Genomic DNA, 18,898 nt, shown 5'->3' with positions numbered 1-18,898 from the left:
TGGGAAATGGATCCCTTTTAGGTTTCCCCATTCATGTAATTGATAGGATATCTTACAGACACTAAGAGGAAGTGCTTTTAAGATATGGGTAGCATTTTTAATACAATAATTACCATTTATATGGGAACGAAATGGGACTGAAAACCTTAATTGTGGGCTAATAATGTAGTCTGCAGGACTTTTAATTGAATGTTTCTGGCATGTCCCCTTGTCATAGCCACCCACCAATGTATAGACAGTATTGATCACATTAGTATTAACCCACTCGTTAAAGTGAATTTCAGCATTGATAAGACTTTAATTCCTGATTGTGTTGGTAACTTATGCAAAGCAAAACTGGTTGCTACTTACACTATTTGATATAGATATATATATATATATATATAATTTGGATCTGTTAGTAGTGAAGTGACATGAGAAAAGCAGAGGGTTGCTGTGTTGTATTTGTTAAGTGTGTTTTCAATATGATAGCATGCTCAGCAGCCTCTTTCTCCCCTTTCTTAATAGGCTCAATGTCCTGTAGATGCACCCTTGTGACTTCACTTGTAATTGAATTGTGCATGTAGTCAGCCCTGTTGGTGGTGATGGAGTAACACCTGGACGATGCTTACATTTGTCTCTTTAAAATGTGTTTTGTTACTATCATCCTTGAATGTATCTCTGTCTGTCTCCTAGGTGATACCTGAAGGATGCATGTGAAAAATCATTTGGTTAAATGGTATCTCCACAAATAATAACAGATTATGGGCATCATTTGCAAATGAGATTGTAATTTGAAAGCTTGCATTGTAGTCAGAATTAGTAGCGTGTTTTCGAATTTCGTTTTATGGTTCTAGCTCCAGTAGGCTACTGGGCTCAGTTTCATATCAATGTGGAAGTTCAAACTTAGATTATTGATATCATTCGTCTTTACTAACTTTGCTTTTAAACATTACTTTACCCTTACAAAAGTTTACCAGGGTCAATTTTCACTATGAGATTTATGTTTTTTTTTTGTTTGTTTTGTTTTTTATAATAGTATAGATTTTATTTTCAAATCATCTTAATCTGGAAGTCCTTTGTTAATGAAGCAACAAACCCACCACAGCTATTTAGATTGCATGACTGATACAAAATGAAAGCCATTTCCCTGGACTGTACCAGGATGACTACCATAAACAAAAGCCTGGAGGTCTACATTTCTGCTGTTCCCAAAACCTCTTCAATGGAGGATTGGCTTGATTTCACAGATAAGAAGAGAAGTCACTGGCTTTCAGGCCTGCTGCTGGGCCAGATAAATTGGTTGATGTGCGTTATAAGCTAAGTACCACCGTCACTCATCTCTCTGCTGGGTGGCTGTCTCATGCCCTATCAGTCCCAGCGGTGCTCTCTGCAGGAGCTGAGGGCCGGTCCTGAATGCTGTCTGCAGCCCAATGACTCCCAATCACTGGGCGGATCTGCATGAAGGAGTCCCTCTACAGGGAACCTCAATGCATCCCCCCCCCACCAGCCAGCCTCCCTGAGTGACAGACTCATATTCTCCTACTACATTATGAGAATCTCCTCTGTCACGTTCTTCTATCTGGTGCCTTGACGGAAATGCCTTTAAAACCTACAGTACACCACAGTAGTCAGCCATACATCCCAGTGTCCTAATGCAGTCCTGGGTTTGGATAATGTATAGAATATGGTATATGGTGCTGTACGATACAAGCTGATAGCCACTGCACAAGGAGTATTTAATTGAAATGCAATTCTCCATTTCTTGAAGTTTCATATTAATAAATGAATATACAATTGAGGGCTTGTTTGTATCCACTGCAAGTTTGTGCTTTATGTTTATATTTAGTATCGGTACATAAAAAGAAATGGATCATTGCATATATATTAAAAGCAGTCCAACCAAAAATAGCATGGTGATAACAAGGTATTGAAATACAGAAGAAGGGCTGATATAACACATGCCTATTTTGCAATACAGAATGTAATACAGAATAGCTCTATGTATTGAATTAGACCATACTGATTCCTTTACAACACTTTGCAATCAAGAAAGTTGTACCCTTACACACTGTAGTGTTATCTATACGTGAGGTGAAAATCAGTTGAAACTGGTAACTGTGATTGAAAGTAATTGGAGTGTGATAATAACCAAAGCGATATGTTTTCAGGAGCTTGTGCACACTGACTCTTATTCTGACTGGGACACTTCAATGTAGTGATTACATGATCTATAATATTATTTAGAATGCATATACTGGAGAGCAGCTGGTGGGATCAGGGGAGGGGTGTGTGGGGCTTGTTTTAACAACATATTCATTTGTTCAAGGAGCAAAACTGCAGCCTGAGTAAAATGTATTGGTGCAGACGTAAGTACCAAGCGTGGATTGGAAGAATCCTGGTTTTGTATGAAAAGCTTTTCTAATTCGAAGCAGGCAACTGAAAAATATCATATTTCTGTTTGCTGGTTTTGTCTTGTGGTAACATCAAAATTGATGTATATTTAAATGTTTTGATCCCAAATCTAGATGCCCACATGCCAAATCGAGTCAACCCTTAGGCCAATCATGAAAGATTACTGAGAATAAGTGAAAATGTACGGTTTGAACGTATAACACTGGTACTTTGGCTGACAGAACCACTCAACTGTTTTGGATTCCTCCTGCCCACCCAGAGTGCACAGAAAAAGACAGTCTTATACCATGTACACGTTCATTAAAATAAACTAGTGAAATGCAGTGTTTGTTATTCTCAGCAATACCTTAGCGGTGTCTTGCCAATAACAAAGTAGCTTAACATTTGAACTCAATCTACTCTCATCAACTACTGAAAAAAGAAACCTTTAATAAGCGCTTCTTACAACATCATGGAAGTCTTAGAAACCCTGTGCAGTGCTTGTGGGTGTTAGAAAAACCACATTGAAGGCATCTTCTGTGGCATTACTTTCACAACAAGGGTAATAAAGATATGCATGGAAAGCATCATTGCCCTAAAGAGGGTGGAATTTAAGGACCATAACACTTGAGTGGCAAAAAACCCATCTCTGTGAAATCTACACTGGGATGTGAGATAAAGTGTAACACTCAGTGTCACATGCCTTAATAGTGTTACATTTGTCATAACAAACTACAGGAAGTCTTGAGCTCCAGCGAGCATGCAGCCTTCCCCACTATCAGTCTGTCTCCAGGTCACCCTGTCTGTATAAAACTGTGAGTGATCTGGTGAGCAGAACTACACTTTAAATAGCACCAACTGCCAGTGCAGAGCCGGGCAGTGATTTGTTAGCAAACTCTGCTGATTAATGAGATAATGGCAAGCTGCTATCTGGTGTGGATCTCACAATAAATGCATTACAATTATTCTGTAGCTTACCCCAAGTGTGCATACAATAGGTACTGGAGGGTAGATGGAATACACCAATGGAACTCTGGTCAGTGGAGGTTGAGTAGAATAGACCAGAAGCAAGTAAAATGTGTGCTTATCTGTCTTAGTAATAAACCTCAGATTCGCTTTCTATCTCTCCAGCTTCAGAATGTATTTGGCGTCTCTGGGGAGGAGAGTTAAGATTTTATGACTACATCCTTGGTAAGTGCTGTAATCAAGAGAACTGTGTTCCCAGACAGCAATCAGATAAAACCAATAAAGCATGGAGTCAATGCAAATCATAGTACTGATAAAGCCATGTTATTGTATATACATGTTAGTTAATGGCACTACAGCACAGCACTGCAATGTCCCTTATAAAAGTTTAACAAGGGCAATTTGCAAGGTCATTTTGCAGCTATCCTGTGCATTCCATGGTTATGCATTTAGCATAGGTACAGTAACCATGCTTTACTATGTTTTTAAATATACTTTACCATACCTCTCTAGGTGTTACAATGCTTACCTGTGCTTTACCATGTTATCACCATGCTTTATTATAGTGGAGGCAGTCGCACATACGTATGCATGTCACACTCCACCATACTGACATACCTTTAACACTTTGCTATGGTGAACTTTTATAAGAGGTTCAGTGTCACCAAGCAAATGTAATTAAGTAGACTTTTTTTTTTTTTTTTTTTTTACTTCTCTTTGGAAAAATATATTTACTGTATATTCCAGATATGTGTTGTGTATCCAACATACACCTCAAGCAGATTAGCCCTATATTGTGGGTGGATTACTGGCCTCCTGTATCTAACAGAAGGAGGAGATTGTTTTAATGTGGCTATCCTGATACGATAAAAAAATACTTGAAGTGGTTAAGCAATTGACCTAAACTTGATTAGATTGCGCTTCAATGGGTGTTAACAAGGCTTGCCTCTATTGTATTAGTTTCATTGCTCTATTCTTCCCAACTAGTTTAGTGTTTACACAGACATGACATGAGGTGACCTTAGTTTGAAAGGTGAAACTAAATGCACTTTGAAATCTCATTTCCAAGAGGTTCGTAGAATGTTTTGAAATGAAGGCAGATCTGTTACCTGGCACCAGCACACTTTGAGTATTCTTAATGTTCGCCTCTCTAAGTTTGTCCCAATTTTTTTCTACAAGGAAAAAGCTGCTAATGTCATTGTTGCAGAGCTTTTTAACTGTCCGTTTGTGTTTTTGTTCACACGCTTCCCAATCACGAGAGGATGCCATTCGACCCATCAGTGTCTACCCGGTTTCCAGTAGCTTACTGATTCCCAAACTTTGGGATTTTAAAGGTGCCCAATGATTCAGGATCAATAATGTGGCTAGGTAACCCGTTTCTCCCTCCCCATCCTTCCTTCCTCAAGGCTAAAAATAGTTTGTTCCCTAAACCGTTTTAGAATGCTGCTTCTGAAAAAGGGTATGCCAGATAAAATATTACACATAAATACAGAGGGATACATTAATACCAGGCTAAGTATGAATAAGGTGTTGTTTCACATCAGTGGGATTGTGCATGTTAACACCATTCCAGTAATCCCTGATGAAAGTCTCTGATCTTTGTCATGTTAAAGAAGGGGGGCTTACAATCAAAAGGAAATAGGTCTTTTGTTTGGTAAAACAGACAACAGCTGAAGTTGAACTTTGGTCAAAGAAACGACCTGAATGTCTTGTAGTGTGACCAGTTAGTTACAATGCATATGGAAAGCATGCTTGTCATGAAGGAGAGTGGAGTTGCTTGTTCTTGTATGTTATGATTGATTAAAAACATTGCACTTCAAGGACAGGAGACAGAGTCCTTTATAGCAGCCAGCAGGGTATGTATTCATTAGCGCCCTGCAGTCACAATGAAAAGGTGCACTCAGAGTTTGAGCAGATTGCAAGGCTGGTGGCAGAGATTGCAGGCTATTTTAATTCAGTGGAATTTATTTTATATAAATATAACAAATGTTCTTATTTGCAAATATGCTTTTCTTACACGCTTTGTAACATACACAGATTTGTTTTCTTTTCACAAAAAAGAACAATGGAAAAACTCAATATATACATTAGGGCCTCTGACATATGATCATGAATTCAATTAATATATTATTTTATATAGAATCCCTTAAGTGTGCTTTCATACATTTAATGAGAACGGTACCTACATGGTGCTATTTAATACACAGTGGTTTCCACAGTCCTGTTCTAGATCACTATGTTAAAGGATAGAGATGGGTGTCCGTCCATATCACACTTCAGTTTTACATTGTCCAAATTGTCATGAAACTGGATCAGTAAAGTCTTAAGCAATTGTGATCAAAGTTACAAAGGAACTTATTCAGCACAATTTATTGAATGTGTAATAATGCTAGGGTGTATGAAGACTTAAAAACAAAGGGACTAGCTTTTATTATTATTATTATTATTATTATTATTATTATTATTATTATTGTTATTGTGGTACTCTGCTGGGGATGCCTGTCCTCACTGGGGTATGTAGCTGAGACTGGCATATGCATGCATATAACACTTTAGTTCTACATATATCTGGAGCAGCGGTTGTGATGAAACTTGGTAGCACAGGTCATTGTGTGTGTCTTGGTAGCACAGGTCATTGTGTGGGTCTTGGTAGCACAGGTCATTGTGTGTGTCCTGATCCGGTGGCTGTTTGACCGACTGCCTGTCTGTATGTATGTCACACTTACAGTTTTTAATTGCTCTGGAGACCCCTGTAGCTACTTCTGCAGTCAGTTTATTAACAAGAACTAAAAATATCCATAACTTCAAAACGCTCAATCAAAATTGTAGGTTACAACTTACAAGAAACTCAAGCAAACATTTTGGCTACTTTTTTATAAGTCTTAGGCCTACTTAAGAGCCAAACTGAGACAACATATTGTCCCTGTGCTTGCTTCATCACAATGGGTGCCAGTAAGACAGAATTGATTTGAAGGTTCTGACATACAAGGCTGTTAATGATTTGACATCTGTGAGTTGCAAACACTATGAATTTAGGCTCTTTCTATCTTCTAGTATGTTGACAGTTTCTTCTGTCAGCCTTAAATCAGCAGGTAAGCTTTTTGTAACTCTGCCCCACGTTCTGGAACATTCTATCATTTACCCATTGTATAACTTGAATAAGGGACATACATAATAAAAACATATGTATATGTCAATTTGTTTTCAGATCCATGAAGAATGACCAACTCCTATTATATTTAGATTTACATGTTTACGATTGTACCTGCTTAAACAGCAAATACATGTATGTACTTGTAAAATAACACATATTTGATATTAACCCTCTCTATACCCTCTGTCAATTTATAGTATTGTATTTGAGGGACAGATGTCAAACAGTGGCCCTTGTTTCACGGGACTAATTAAATAATAGGCCAGTGACTTCTTTAAATGAGTATTAAAGGAAGTGCAAATGAAGAGCTGTTCTGTAATAAAGTCTTATTTCTTCAGTGTCTGCACATCTGTCACTCCCGAATGACATAGTGGGTTTGCAATTGGTTAAAGCAATAGGGGGTAGAAGGAATGTGAATATTATTGCAGTCCAGTTGGATTGCTGTCAGGGCAGTGATGGATTGAAAAGGCAAAACTTCCATTGTATCCCAGTGCATCAATCTGTCAAGAACTGAATGCTATTCAGAAAGAAAAAGAATAAGATATCGGTCATGAATTAGCTTGATCTGTTTGCATCGGAAGCCGGAAGCAGACTTCTGACCCTACAGCTGTTAGCTCATTTGATTCCACAAGTGAGGGTATGGAATGGGCTACAGCCCTGTGCATCCTGAAACATTTTATGATTTTTCAGTTTTAATTTATAAAAGTGTGGCTAGGTTGGGACAGCAGCTGGGCAAGGTATCAATGTTTCTAATTGAACGGCATTTTGAAAGATTGACTTGTAGTTTTGGAAATATTAAGGAAATAAGTAGCCAAAGTTAGCTAAGGGGGTCCAAAGTATATACATTCCTAGTAGTTGCAATTACTGTTGTTAATGATTGAAACGAGTGAGTTTGTTATGACTGTTATAGTACCAGATGTCTGTTATTAGGGGGTACTGTCCCTCATTCATCTGTTATCCCTCATCTGTTTTGTGTTCTCTTTCATGTGTTATGCATGAATCAGTGGAAATAGACAGGCTTTTTAACCCCTAATTATTCTATGTGTTATTTTTCATTAGAAACCTCAGAACCACCAGTCTGGAAGACCACTCACCGATAGCTGACCATTCAGTTATATGCAGATAGAATGTGTAGTTTTAACAAAGCAAAACAACTACATTCAAGTTACATCAAGTATACACCAACAGATCACAGAATACATTCACATGCTGCTGTTACAAAGTTATATAGCAAAGTTTGAAATGTGTAATGCCTTTTGTACAAGAGGTCAGGAATTGAAAATAGCTCAACACACTGCAAGATAAATAATTGTTATGGAACCTCACCCAGTGGAAGAGGCAGTGATGATCACATCCCAGATCATCACTGACATGTTGGGCCGTGTACACAAAACTTCAATGACTTTAAAAGTCTATTTGGAAGAAATAGGGATTTGTATGCATTCAGTTTACTAGGAACAGCTTATTAACTATAAAACAGATTAAAAGAAAAAAAAACCTTTAAATAATGCAACCTCACATTACACACCAGAACTGCCAGAGTTATGTACAGGTTTGGCAGTGCTATCAGGTTGGACTCATTACTGCCAAAAACTGTTTTAATTACCTTTGTGTTGGGTATTATTGATTGTGTGCAACCCAGTTTAAGTTTTCAGTACCATGTGCATCTGCTTCTTGACCAGTGCTTCTTAGGGTGGTTCATTGGAACTGTCAGATTGTTTCAGTTAGGTTCAATAAAGAACCATTATTATTGGACTCTAGAATAACAACAACAATTCACATTTCTATAGTGCCTTTCATCACGAGGATCCCAAAGCACTTCATGCACACACACACAATATATATATAATATAGAAACAGGGGTAATAGGTTCACTTTTTCTAGTTTTAGTCAGAATTCTAGTGGCAGTGTTCTGAAGAGACACCACGTGTTTTGGAATACCAGAGAAAAGTGCATTACAATAATCAATTCTAGATTTAACAAAAGCATGCATTAGTCTTTCAGCATCAGATACAGAATAATAGTTCTAAGATTGGCTTTATTTCTCAAATGATAAAAGGATGCTTTAGTAACTTTCCTAATGTGAGTTTCAAATGATAAATCAAGGTCAAAGATGAGCCCCGCATTTCTCATTTCTAGTTTTAGTTCTGGTGAGAGACTGCTAAAGTCTAACTCAAGTAACCCCACATTGTTTAGTAAGTTCTGAGAGTCCACTAGCACGACCTGTGTTTTATCGGGATTCAACATTAAAACGTTGTGAGACATCCAATGCTTGGTGTTAGCAAGGAAAGCAACTAATACCACCCCACCCAGCTAATATCTTCAGCGTAACAATGGAAGTTCACTCCATGTCTACGGATAATGTCACCTAAGGGTAACATACATAACGAAAATAACAAAGGACCTAAAATGGAGCGCTGTGGAACACTGCAGACAACTTCACACAATGCTGATTTCAGCTCCCCAATAGAGACAAACTAAAAGCTATTGGAAAGATAAGACGTGAACCAAGATAGGACACCTCCTGACAACAGTGTTGTATGTCATGCACATGATTTTAATATGATACAACATGGTATTAAGCCATTATAGGTTACCAAAGTGTGTCTGTGTGTGAGTAGTAATATACTAGTATGTGAAACAATGCATTAAAAGTACAATTCCATGAGGTATTTCTTGATGACGTAATGCTGTTAACGCTGGGTATTGTAGTGCAATAGGCATTGCGTTACATTTTTGTAGTTAGTTGTGTGTAGTGCATTGCAATACAAGTTCCTGCAGAACTCCCAGGGCGTTCTGCAGCTTCAGTTGACTTCCTTTAGTACAAGTTATGCAGAACGTTTACTGCGTAGATCCATTCAAGTTAAATGGAGATGTTAAAAAAGCAGCCCTATGCAAGGGCGAATATGCAAACATCTCCTGTTATTCACAGTTACTTGTTTGGGCATACGATTAACAGTGAAGGAGCAGCAGGTTACCAGTTTAACATGCCATACGTGGACAGAGCCATTGACACGTTTCCACTGATCCAGGTTCAAAGATCTGACGCCCTTAGAATAATGAAACAACATCTTAGCGAACATGCACACTTCAAAGCCCGGCTAAATCAGCCAGTTTTTGCTGCCTCGGGACGAACGGCTTCGTACACCTCCATTCAGGAGCGTATATAGCGTACATACATCAATTTTGTAGGCTACTGAAAATTTGAGAAAATGTCCCCACAAAGTTAGTAACTCCTGAAAAAACTACGTTCTGTGGACGTTCCTACTTTTTAAAATACCCTTTTAAGAACTAAATTTGCCTTAACAAAAAAAAAAAAAAAAAAAAAAAAAAAAACCCTACTACGGTACTGCACATTAGTGTAAGAAAATAGGATGGCTTGAGTGGGAAATACAATAAATGAAAACAAGCTTTTTATGTACATTTGCATCAACTTTTTAATATAACAATTATTATACAACAAATGTCAATGTCTCTTTAAAATATGCAATATTAAGTCCGCGTAACAAAACATTATTCTACAGCAAACAACTGTTTCAGTTTCCAAAACTGGTCGAAACTTTGTGAAGATGCTGTACAGGGTATAATTGTGTTTGTGCAAATACAAACAAATCCTAAAAGTGCGTAAATAAGACCAATAACTTGATTTAAAAAAAGACCTACCATTAGTGTAAAAAATGTAATTCCCTTAAAGTCTTTCACAGAAAGATGCAAAATAGAATCCCACATAAATAAAGTGAAAAGCCATGTAACGCGTACCTTTGTAAAACACACACACAAACGCACACGCACACGCACGCACGCACACACACACACGCCAGTACCATGAACTATAAATACATCAAATTGAAATTATTATTATTAAGTACATATTTATATAAAATGTTGGTGTCGCACTCTGTTTATTATCTCCCGTGGTTACCGTTTGTGCGTCTGATGTTGTTAAATTGGGTATTATTTCTGTAATTCATAGTGCAAAAGCGTTTGGTGACAACCTGCTTGCACTGCTCACATTTCACAGTGCAGCACCAATGGAATTTGCAGTTGCAGCTGCTGATGATTTCAGTTCTTCTCTCTTCCACTTTATGTCCACATTCATGGCACAGCCTCCTGCAGCTTCGTCTTTCCCATTGGGACAAGTTCCTGGCACTTTGTAGACACTCCCTACCCTCCGTGCCGTAGAGCCCGAGGCTGACATTCTTCATGCAATAATCCGGGGATTCCTCAAAATAGATGAGCTCTGTCCGCGCTATGGTGCTGAAAGCTTCAGCGATCGCCGCTCTGTTGTCGGCGCTGTTCCCTGCGCGCATTCTCCTCTTGTCCATATCCAGTTTCTGGGCCTGGTCGTGCTTTAATTTGAGGTAGTTCCCGATTTCTCTGAACTCGGACAGGTGGAGCCAGCAGGTTTGAATGCTGCAGCTCCCAGACACTCCGTGACACTTGCAGGATCTCTTCATTGTCGCTTTTACAGCCTGAAACCGACAAGGAAATACCTTTTATTAAATCATGTAGTTTTATTATTTTTATTATTATTATTATTATTATTATTATTATTATTATTATTATTATTATTAGTTTATTTAGCAGACGCCTTTATCTTTATCGTGACATCATAAGAGATGCTGTCTATTCATCCCAGTACGGTAGAAGTTGATCAATTAAAAACATGAGAGTAATGTTTCTTATAATGTTTTTTATATTATCAAATACATATTCATATTATTAAAATATTCATATATGTGCAGTACTTGTTTACTATATTTCAGATATATCCTATGATTAGCTGGAAAACTTGAGGCAGAGTTTTGACCTACAATTCCGCTGGTCACTCATACATTACACATATTTGAAGCGTAAGCCCAGAGGAAACTAAACGCTCTATAAACATTGCTTTTGTGTTTGACAGTTATGAATAAAAGGTTACCATTCTGCCAGCTGCCTTGTTGTGTAAGTTCATAGCGGCTCTTACGTCTTGCCCCGTCTCCAAAGCATCTACAAATTCTTTTGAAATGCGTTCTCCAAACTTCACATTATCACTGCAGCCTCCCCAAATCCAGCCTCGACCTCCTAAAACAAAAAAATAAAGCAACAGCATTCATATCAGTTTTGTAAATAAGTTTGGACTGTGCACCCGAAATATAATTATTACACAGAACGATTACACATTTACATCGTCACGTCCATTGGTGTACGGATGCTACCCTTGTATGTTTAAACGGGACACGCTGATCGGAAAGATAATGTATGGACTTACCGATTTGTCCATTTCTTGAATCATCACAGCCACAGTTTTCGAAATCCCCCATACTGCAGTTTCTAGTTAAAGTGTACATCACACCAGCGGAACTGATGGCGTGGACGAACGAGGTTTCTCTTGTAGCTGGAATTCAAAAGATGCACTCCTGATAAGGTTCATATAGTACAATCTATACTGTCATAGTATTTTAAGGTGAGGAGTGGGGGTGACATTGCACATGTTTAAGTGTATAACAGTGTAATAAAAGCATGGTGATGGTATTCTCTGGTTTACCTTTTCACTGCTCTTATGGAACCCCCGTGCTGTGAATAGCGTTTGTTTCGGGGGTTCTATTAAGAATCTTCAGTGCAGTACGCGGACCTGGAGCAGAGGACAGTGGAGCAGAACTGTTTTCACCTACACAAATTTATCCAAAATACAGACCAGTGAAAAGGTTAACGGTGGCTTATATCCGCCATGCTTTTTGCTAATAAAAAAACCCCACTAATACAACGGTGTTGCAACTAGTAAAACAATAATAATAACAATTATTATTATTATTATTATTATTATTATTATTATTATTATTATTATTATTATTATTATTATTATTATTATTATTATTATCAATAACAACGATAATAATCATCATCATCATTATCATCATCCTTCAGACTACGCATAGAAAGCAGCTGCAAGACTTTCAGAATGACTTTTGCAGTACATTGTGCATTTAGTTGTAGAAAGAGGTTTAGTTCAAGCTCTCTAATCTAAAGAGAGATAACAAAGTGCGTTGCAGAAATTAAAACGAGACGTACACGTCCACAATGTACAGATACAAATACCCAGATCGGTTTAACAGCTAAAGAAATATAGTGCAATGTAAACGCATTAACACTTAGTCCACAAAAAACGGTGAATACATTGATAACACCTACGACAATATACCCACTATATATGTAATGTACAGCATCGGTTAATGAAGAGAGAACCCTTACCGCTTCTTAGTCTGTTGTGAGTAGATAGCTTGAGAGCACTTTCCGGACAGTTCCACCGATCCCAAGCAAACTGGTGTTTACATTCCGCAATGCCACTCTGCGCGCCCACCTGCACACTGCTGGAGTAGGTCAGGAACGCCTGGAAGGACACACGAACGGAGCGACACGTTTAATATTAATGACTTACATGCATAACCTAATGCAGTGACCTACGTGAAATACTTTTACGGACAGTGTTTAACAATTTAGATTTAAATAACACTGTGTTTCTTAAATGTCATCAATAATTAAGAACATAAGATATACCTTGGGTCCAGTCATAAGGAAGTTGTTCACAGACCTAAACACAAGAAAAGAAACAAAAAGGGACTATTATTAACATTGTTGGCAAACACAACCCGCGTTTTAGTAGCTCTTTTAATTTTGAAGCTGAATTGTTAATCCCACTGAAATGCATACCATGCCGCTACTGAGAAGATCCTGCAGTAAACGCAGAGGACCACTGAAGTGAGAAGATGGAAGGGGACCATGGTTACAAATCCTTCTGTTTTCCCGTGATCCTGTAATCCCTGGGGTTAATCAGAACCACATACTAAAGCAAGAGGAGTGTGACTGTGAGAGGGTTTTCTCGGGAATTTATATGATCGACATTTGGGATGCATGAATACCTTCCTATTCCCTGGGAAACGACGGATGCAAGATCATTGGGTGACAGTGAGAAAGCAAAGGAAACGCCTGCTGCACTTCAAAGCACATTCACCGCTTAGAGCTTAACAACTATCATTACGCTAAGAAACACAACAATAACAATCAACAGTAAACAATGTTTACGCGCAAAAAAACTAAGTTAGAATAGGGCCCTAAGAGTTTAGTGAACTACCTGTATCAGCCCTGTATCCCGTCCGATGTATCAACTCAGTTTAAAAGATATCAATGAATGGAATCTACACTAATGGCTCTTTCATCGACCTGTTTAGTTGTAATCTACCACTGAATACATCTCTCTGTCTAAGAGGGATACAGTTGGCGTGTATGTACGTAATGCACGATGTGAATATGTCTTTACATTTAATGAGTTCAATTTTGCGTAATCCTTATGGTATTTTTAAATAACTTTTAAACTATGGAAACAAAGACATGTAAGCAATATGGAATTTGTCAATAGACATAGTGGTCTCAGTTTAACAGTGTTAATACAACACGTCTAATAATAGGGTGTTAATTTCAGAGCTCCAACACACATCATAGTGTTTATTACTAGTTCCAAATTGGACCTAATGCATATCATCTGTACACGCCACTGTGCAATACGCATCCTGAACTAGTAACACAATGTGAAAACACTGCACCTAATGTGCAAACTGATCAGCGGTAATCTAAATACGAATATACAATATTGGATGTACGTTTGTACTGTTATATTGTCTCCTACACTGTAAAATTATGGTAGAGATTCGAAGCACATTTTATTATTTATATATTTCACACTGCAATGTTTATTTTGATAACTCTTGTGTGTATATTGACAAGCAATTCAAATACACATATTTGCAGGGTCGGTTCCAAATTATTTTACATGTGGTCTATCTTTTTTATGTATTGTTTTTAAAGAGAAGTTCAGTAATGGGACATATTTTAACGAGAATATGTTTTAGCTGGACACACGTTTAGTTTGGTGAAGGTACTCAGTTAACAAAGTCTATTATTGTTATTTAACGAGGACCAGACGGCAAAGAGAGCGGGTCTTCTTGAGTCTGGATGTTTCAAACATTATGTTTCCTCCCAGCAGTCTCCTAGAGACCTGCGTTCATAACAAAGGGAAAAAAGAGAAAAAAACAATGCATGGGAAATACTTTATTTATAAACTAGATAAACTTTCCATGTTCTTTTCAGGATAAGAGAGCTTGGAGTCAAATACACTTTAAACCAAATGTTTAAGAACTAAAAATAAATCTGCAATGCAATAGATTTGAATCATATTTTTGTATTGTTTATGATGCTCGTTTTGTAAAGCCGCGTGTAAAGTGTATTCTTAGAATAAAGACCAAGAGGTATTTAAAGTTGGTGTATTTCGTGCATCCTCTTTGGGGCTTCCTATAGATCCGGGGGTTTACTCAGGTGAACCATCTACAAGGGCTGATCCTCAAAGCGAGTAAGCATCATTTAAAATAGGTAATCCTTTTTGCATTTGGTTTAAGTTCTGGCTCATTTGCAATCATTGTCCATGTTCTTGGGGATATTAAAAATTCCATATTGTTAAAGCTGATACACTAAGTGTACATATATACTGTTTATTATTATTGTTATTGCTAGTATACTGTGGTGGTATGTTTGGGTGACGTTAAAGGTCTTACGGCGTATTTAGAATAATTTTGACTGAGTTAGGACTAAGAAAATGTGCTAGATTTATCAAGATACGGAGTAGTATTCAAAACGCATCTGCCACTGGTAACACATAGGATACTACTGCCACTTGATAATCATTACCAATGATACTTTCCTAGGGTTGTGTTCTCAGAAACAGCCGATTACATGTTTGTAAACAATGTGATTATGTGATGTCTGTTTTAAAATATTTAACATTAAGTATACATTACAAAATATTTGCCCAGAACAAGAACCAGGCATTCGGGTTGTTATTCTAACTCTGTAAACCTGTACTATTATAAAACCAAGAGGTTAGCGAGATTTCCCTTTAACGCAACTGTTGATTTTTGTGAACAAAGGTGTGATGTGTAACTGAACACAAATAATAATAATGCACAACAATGTGTATCAATTCTAAAGTGCATAGAAAGAAATGACTGTAAAACAGCCCTACAATCAGTTTAGAAACATATTAAAAATTTATTAACCACTTTCACAGAAAGAGGGGAAATATCCCACATAAATAAGACGATGAAACGTATCGTGTATCAAACATTCAAAAAATCATATCATATATACGTTTTGTTAAATAATTTTGAAAAAAAAATAATGTTCCGCTTTCATCTCTAGTGGTGACGTCTGCGCTTGCTGTGTGGATTGCTTCTGTCTCTCCTCGAGCAGTAATGCTTGGTGACAACCTGTGTGCACTGCTCGCAGTTCACAGTGCAGCACCACTGGAATTTGCAATTGCAGCTGCTGATGATTTCAGTTCTTCTCTCTTCCACTTTAAGTCCACATTCGTGGCACAGCCTCCTGCAGCTTCGTTTTTCCCACTGGGAAAGGTTGTCGCCACTTTGTAGACACTCCCTACCCTCGGTGCCTAAAAACCCAAGGCTTGCATTCTTTACGCAATAGTCAGGAGAGTCCTCCAAGTAGATGAGCTCTGTCCGCGCTGTGGTGCTGAAAGCTTCCGCGATCGCCCCTCTGTTGTCGGCGCTGTTCCCTGCGCGCATTCTTCTCTTGTCCATTTCTAGTTTCTGAGCATGGTCATGCTTCAATTTCAGGTAGTTCCCGATTTCTCTGAACTCGGACAGCTGGAGCCAGCAGGTTTGAATGCTGCAGCTTTCGGACATCCCATGACACTTGCATATTCTCTTCATAGTCGCCTTTACAGCCTGCAACACAAAATAAAGGAGTTAGGAATTATCCTTCAATAGTATAACCGCGTTTGAAACTGGTGAATTTAGTGAATAGATTTCAGTTTTGCAAAAAAGTAATAATACTGTTAAAGTTAGAACAACCGTATTCTTCAGGGTTTATGTTTTGGAACATAAACCCTCTTCATTGTTTTGGAAAACGATTCTTACCAGTCTGCCTGCCTCATTGTTGTGTAGGTTCACAGCGGCTCTCGAATCTTGCCCAGTCTCCAACGCATCTACATATTGCTTGGAAATTCGTTCTCCAAAGTCCACGTTATCGCTGCAGCCTCCCCAAATCCAGCCTCTACCGCCTAAACATACAGAAAGAACGTTTTATATAATGCTCTTTTTGTTTTAGTTAAATCAATTTTCTACATTGCCATTCAAAAAAAAAGTATTGTTTTATAGTGATGTGTCCCAGTAAAAAAGTTGGAGTGACCTTGATATGCATAATGAAGTCATGGACCACCGATTTACTATGTTTTTAGAACAATCACTTGCTTCCTCACTAATGATTGGGCGACTAGCTCAAATAGACATTTGAGGACATTGAAATATTTACAGAAGCCAGGCGATATGATATAATTTGAATCGAAACTTACCGATTTTCCCATTTCTAGAATCGTCGCATCCACAGTTATCCAAATCCCCCAAACTGCAGTTTCTAGTTAAAGTGTACATCACACCAGCGGAACTGATGGCGTGGACGAAGGAGGTTTCTCTTGTAGCTGGAATTCAAAAGAAAATGCAATCAGATTCCAGCTATAAGGCGTATCGTACAGCAACCAAACCGTGCAAGACACAGAATGTAACACGTGAAAACAGAACCCTTACCGCTTCGTAGTCCATTGTGAGTGGACAGCTGGAGAGCACTTTCTGGACAGTTCCATCGATCCCAAGCAAACTGATGTTTACATTCCGCAATGCCACTCTGCGCGCCCACCTGCACACTGCTGGAGTAGGTCAGGAACGCCTGGAAGGACACACGAACGGAGCGACACGTTTAATATTAATGACTTACATGCATAACCTAATGCAGTGACCTACGTGAAATACTTTTACGCACAGTGTTTAAACATTTAGATTAAAATGTCACTGTGTTTCTTAAATGTCACCAATAAGAACACAAGATATATTTGAGCGCCACTCTGCGCACCCACCTGCACACTACTAGTCATAAGTACGCTTGGAGGGACTCATGAAGGGAGCGACACATAAGATATCCGCATGATTACGCACAGTCCTTGTTATGCAGAAAGCTGGCAGTTTGTATGTCATGTACATCTTTTATATCGAAATAATAGTTAATATTTGCACAATATATAAACCCGTGTTTCTGGTAATGGGTAAGATGTAGTCAACACCAAAAAGAGTCTAAGGATTTGTTTTAGTTGTATACTCGCTTCCTTTGTGGTGGGGTCTGTGTTGTAATGCTCGGGGTTTACATCGCACAATATTAAGCAGTCTTGTATTGATAAATAGCAATAACAAAAAAGGGGGGAAAAAACACATTTTTACCTTTGGTCCAGTCATAAGGAAGTTGTTTACTGACCTGAATAAAATAAGAAGGAGAAACAGTGTTAAAAACAACATATTTCACATTTTTCAAACATTTGGTACGGTTTGGGTTTCGTGTAAGAATCTTGTAAATGTGCCGCTCGAGCAGCGTTCTTACCAGGCTGATGCTGAGAAAACGTTGCTGTAAACATACAGAACCAGTGGAGTGAAAAGCTGGAAAAAAGTCATGGCAGCAAATCGTTCTGTTCTTCCTTATCCCTTAATCCCTGGGCAGATTTGTATTACATACTAAGAGAGAGAGAGAGGAGAGAAATGTGACTGTGAGAAGGCTTTTCGGATATTTATATGATTCACATACCGAGTGACAGAAAACCTCTCCTTTTGTTGTAAAATGGCCAGAGCGAGATCATTGGTTGACGGGCGGCGAGTTTAGCAACGGGAACGCCTAATACACTTCAAAGCACAGCCGCCACTTAACAGTTCGAAGCGGGGTTATGTTTTACGTACAACAATTGACACATTAATAACAATTGATAAATTTAATTACATTAAGTTAATTGGTCGGAGTATCACCGATCATGTAAAAAGTGGGTGAGGTATTTGTCATGCATTGTTATCTTTGCACAATTGATAAAAACTAACGCTGAATAAAATCTACACTTCATTGTGACAATTAGTTGTTTTTATGTCGCTTGAATTGCTTTTTCTATGAAGGATTATCTAGGATTGTATGTATGTAATTTGGTTTAACCCTTTTTTTATTTGGTTTACATTCTATGATAACAATTGTATGTACCCTAGAATATTGTTGCAATCTAGCATATTCACGTAAATAAATACATTCTCATTATATATATATATATATATATATATATATATATATATATATATATATATATATATATATATATATGTCAACACACGTTTAGTAAGGATGATTCTTGATGTCGAAAACCAAAACCAAAAATAGAAGGGATAGAGTGGCATCATTTTATAGAAGACTGGAAAATCTTATATTTTGCTTTTAAAATAAGCGTGGTTTGTTTTAAAATGAAAATCCTTAAATAAATAAATACAACTTCATTTT

At 37.8% G+C, this 18,898-nt stretch overlaps 2 protein-coding genes across 2 annotated transcripts; both read right to left on the bottom strand.

The window, feature by feature from the left end:
• Nucleotides 1-10,398: 10,398 nt before the first annotated feature.
• Nucleotides 10,399-13,257, bottom strand: LOC117431763 (protein Wnt-8-like). Its single transcript, XM_034053066.3, has 6 exons — nucleotides 13,187-13,257; nucleotides 13,034-13,067; nucleotides 12,728-12,866; nucleotides 11,748-11,873; nucleotides 11,418-11,560; nucleotides 10,399-10,965 (listed from the first exon to the last, which is right to left on the bottom strand). Exons 1-6 carry the CDS (start codon nucleotides 13,255-13,257, stop codon nucleotides 10,399-10,401), a joined length of 1,080 nt encoding a protein of 359 aa, XP_033908957.3.
• Nucleotides 13,258-15,714: 2,457 nt separating this feature from the next.
• On the bottom strand, nucleotides 15,715-18,039 carry LOC131699627 (protein Wnt-8a-like). Its single transcript, XM_058996784.1, has 6 exons — nucleotides 17,969-18,039; nucleotides 17,812-17,845; nucleotides 17,128-17,266; nucleotides 16,896-17,021; nucleotides 16,462-16,604; nucleotides 15,715-16,269 (listed from the first exon to the last, which is right to left on the bottom strand). The coding sequence occupies exons 1-6, from the start codon at nucleotides 18,037-18,039 to the stop codon at nucleotides 15,721-15,723; spliced, it is 1,062 nt and encodes a 353-aa protein (XP_058852767.1). The 3' UTR covers nucleotides 15,715-15,720.
• Nucleotides 18,040-18,898: the final 859 nt, after the last annotated feature.

This window comes from Acipenser ruthenus, chromosome 23 (assembly GCF_902713425.1).
Source record: "Acipenser ruthenus chromosome 23, fAciRut3.2 maternal haplotype, whole genome shotgun sequence".
In the NCBI taxonomy this organism is placed as follows: Eukaryota; Metazoa; Chordata; class Actinopteri; order Acipenseriformes; family Acipenseridae; genus Acipenser; species Acipenser ruthenus.
This window is presented reverse-complemented; position numbering and strand designations above follow the sequence as displayed.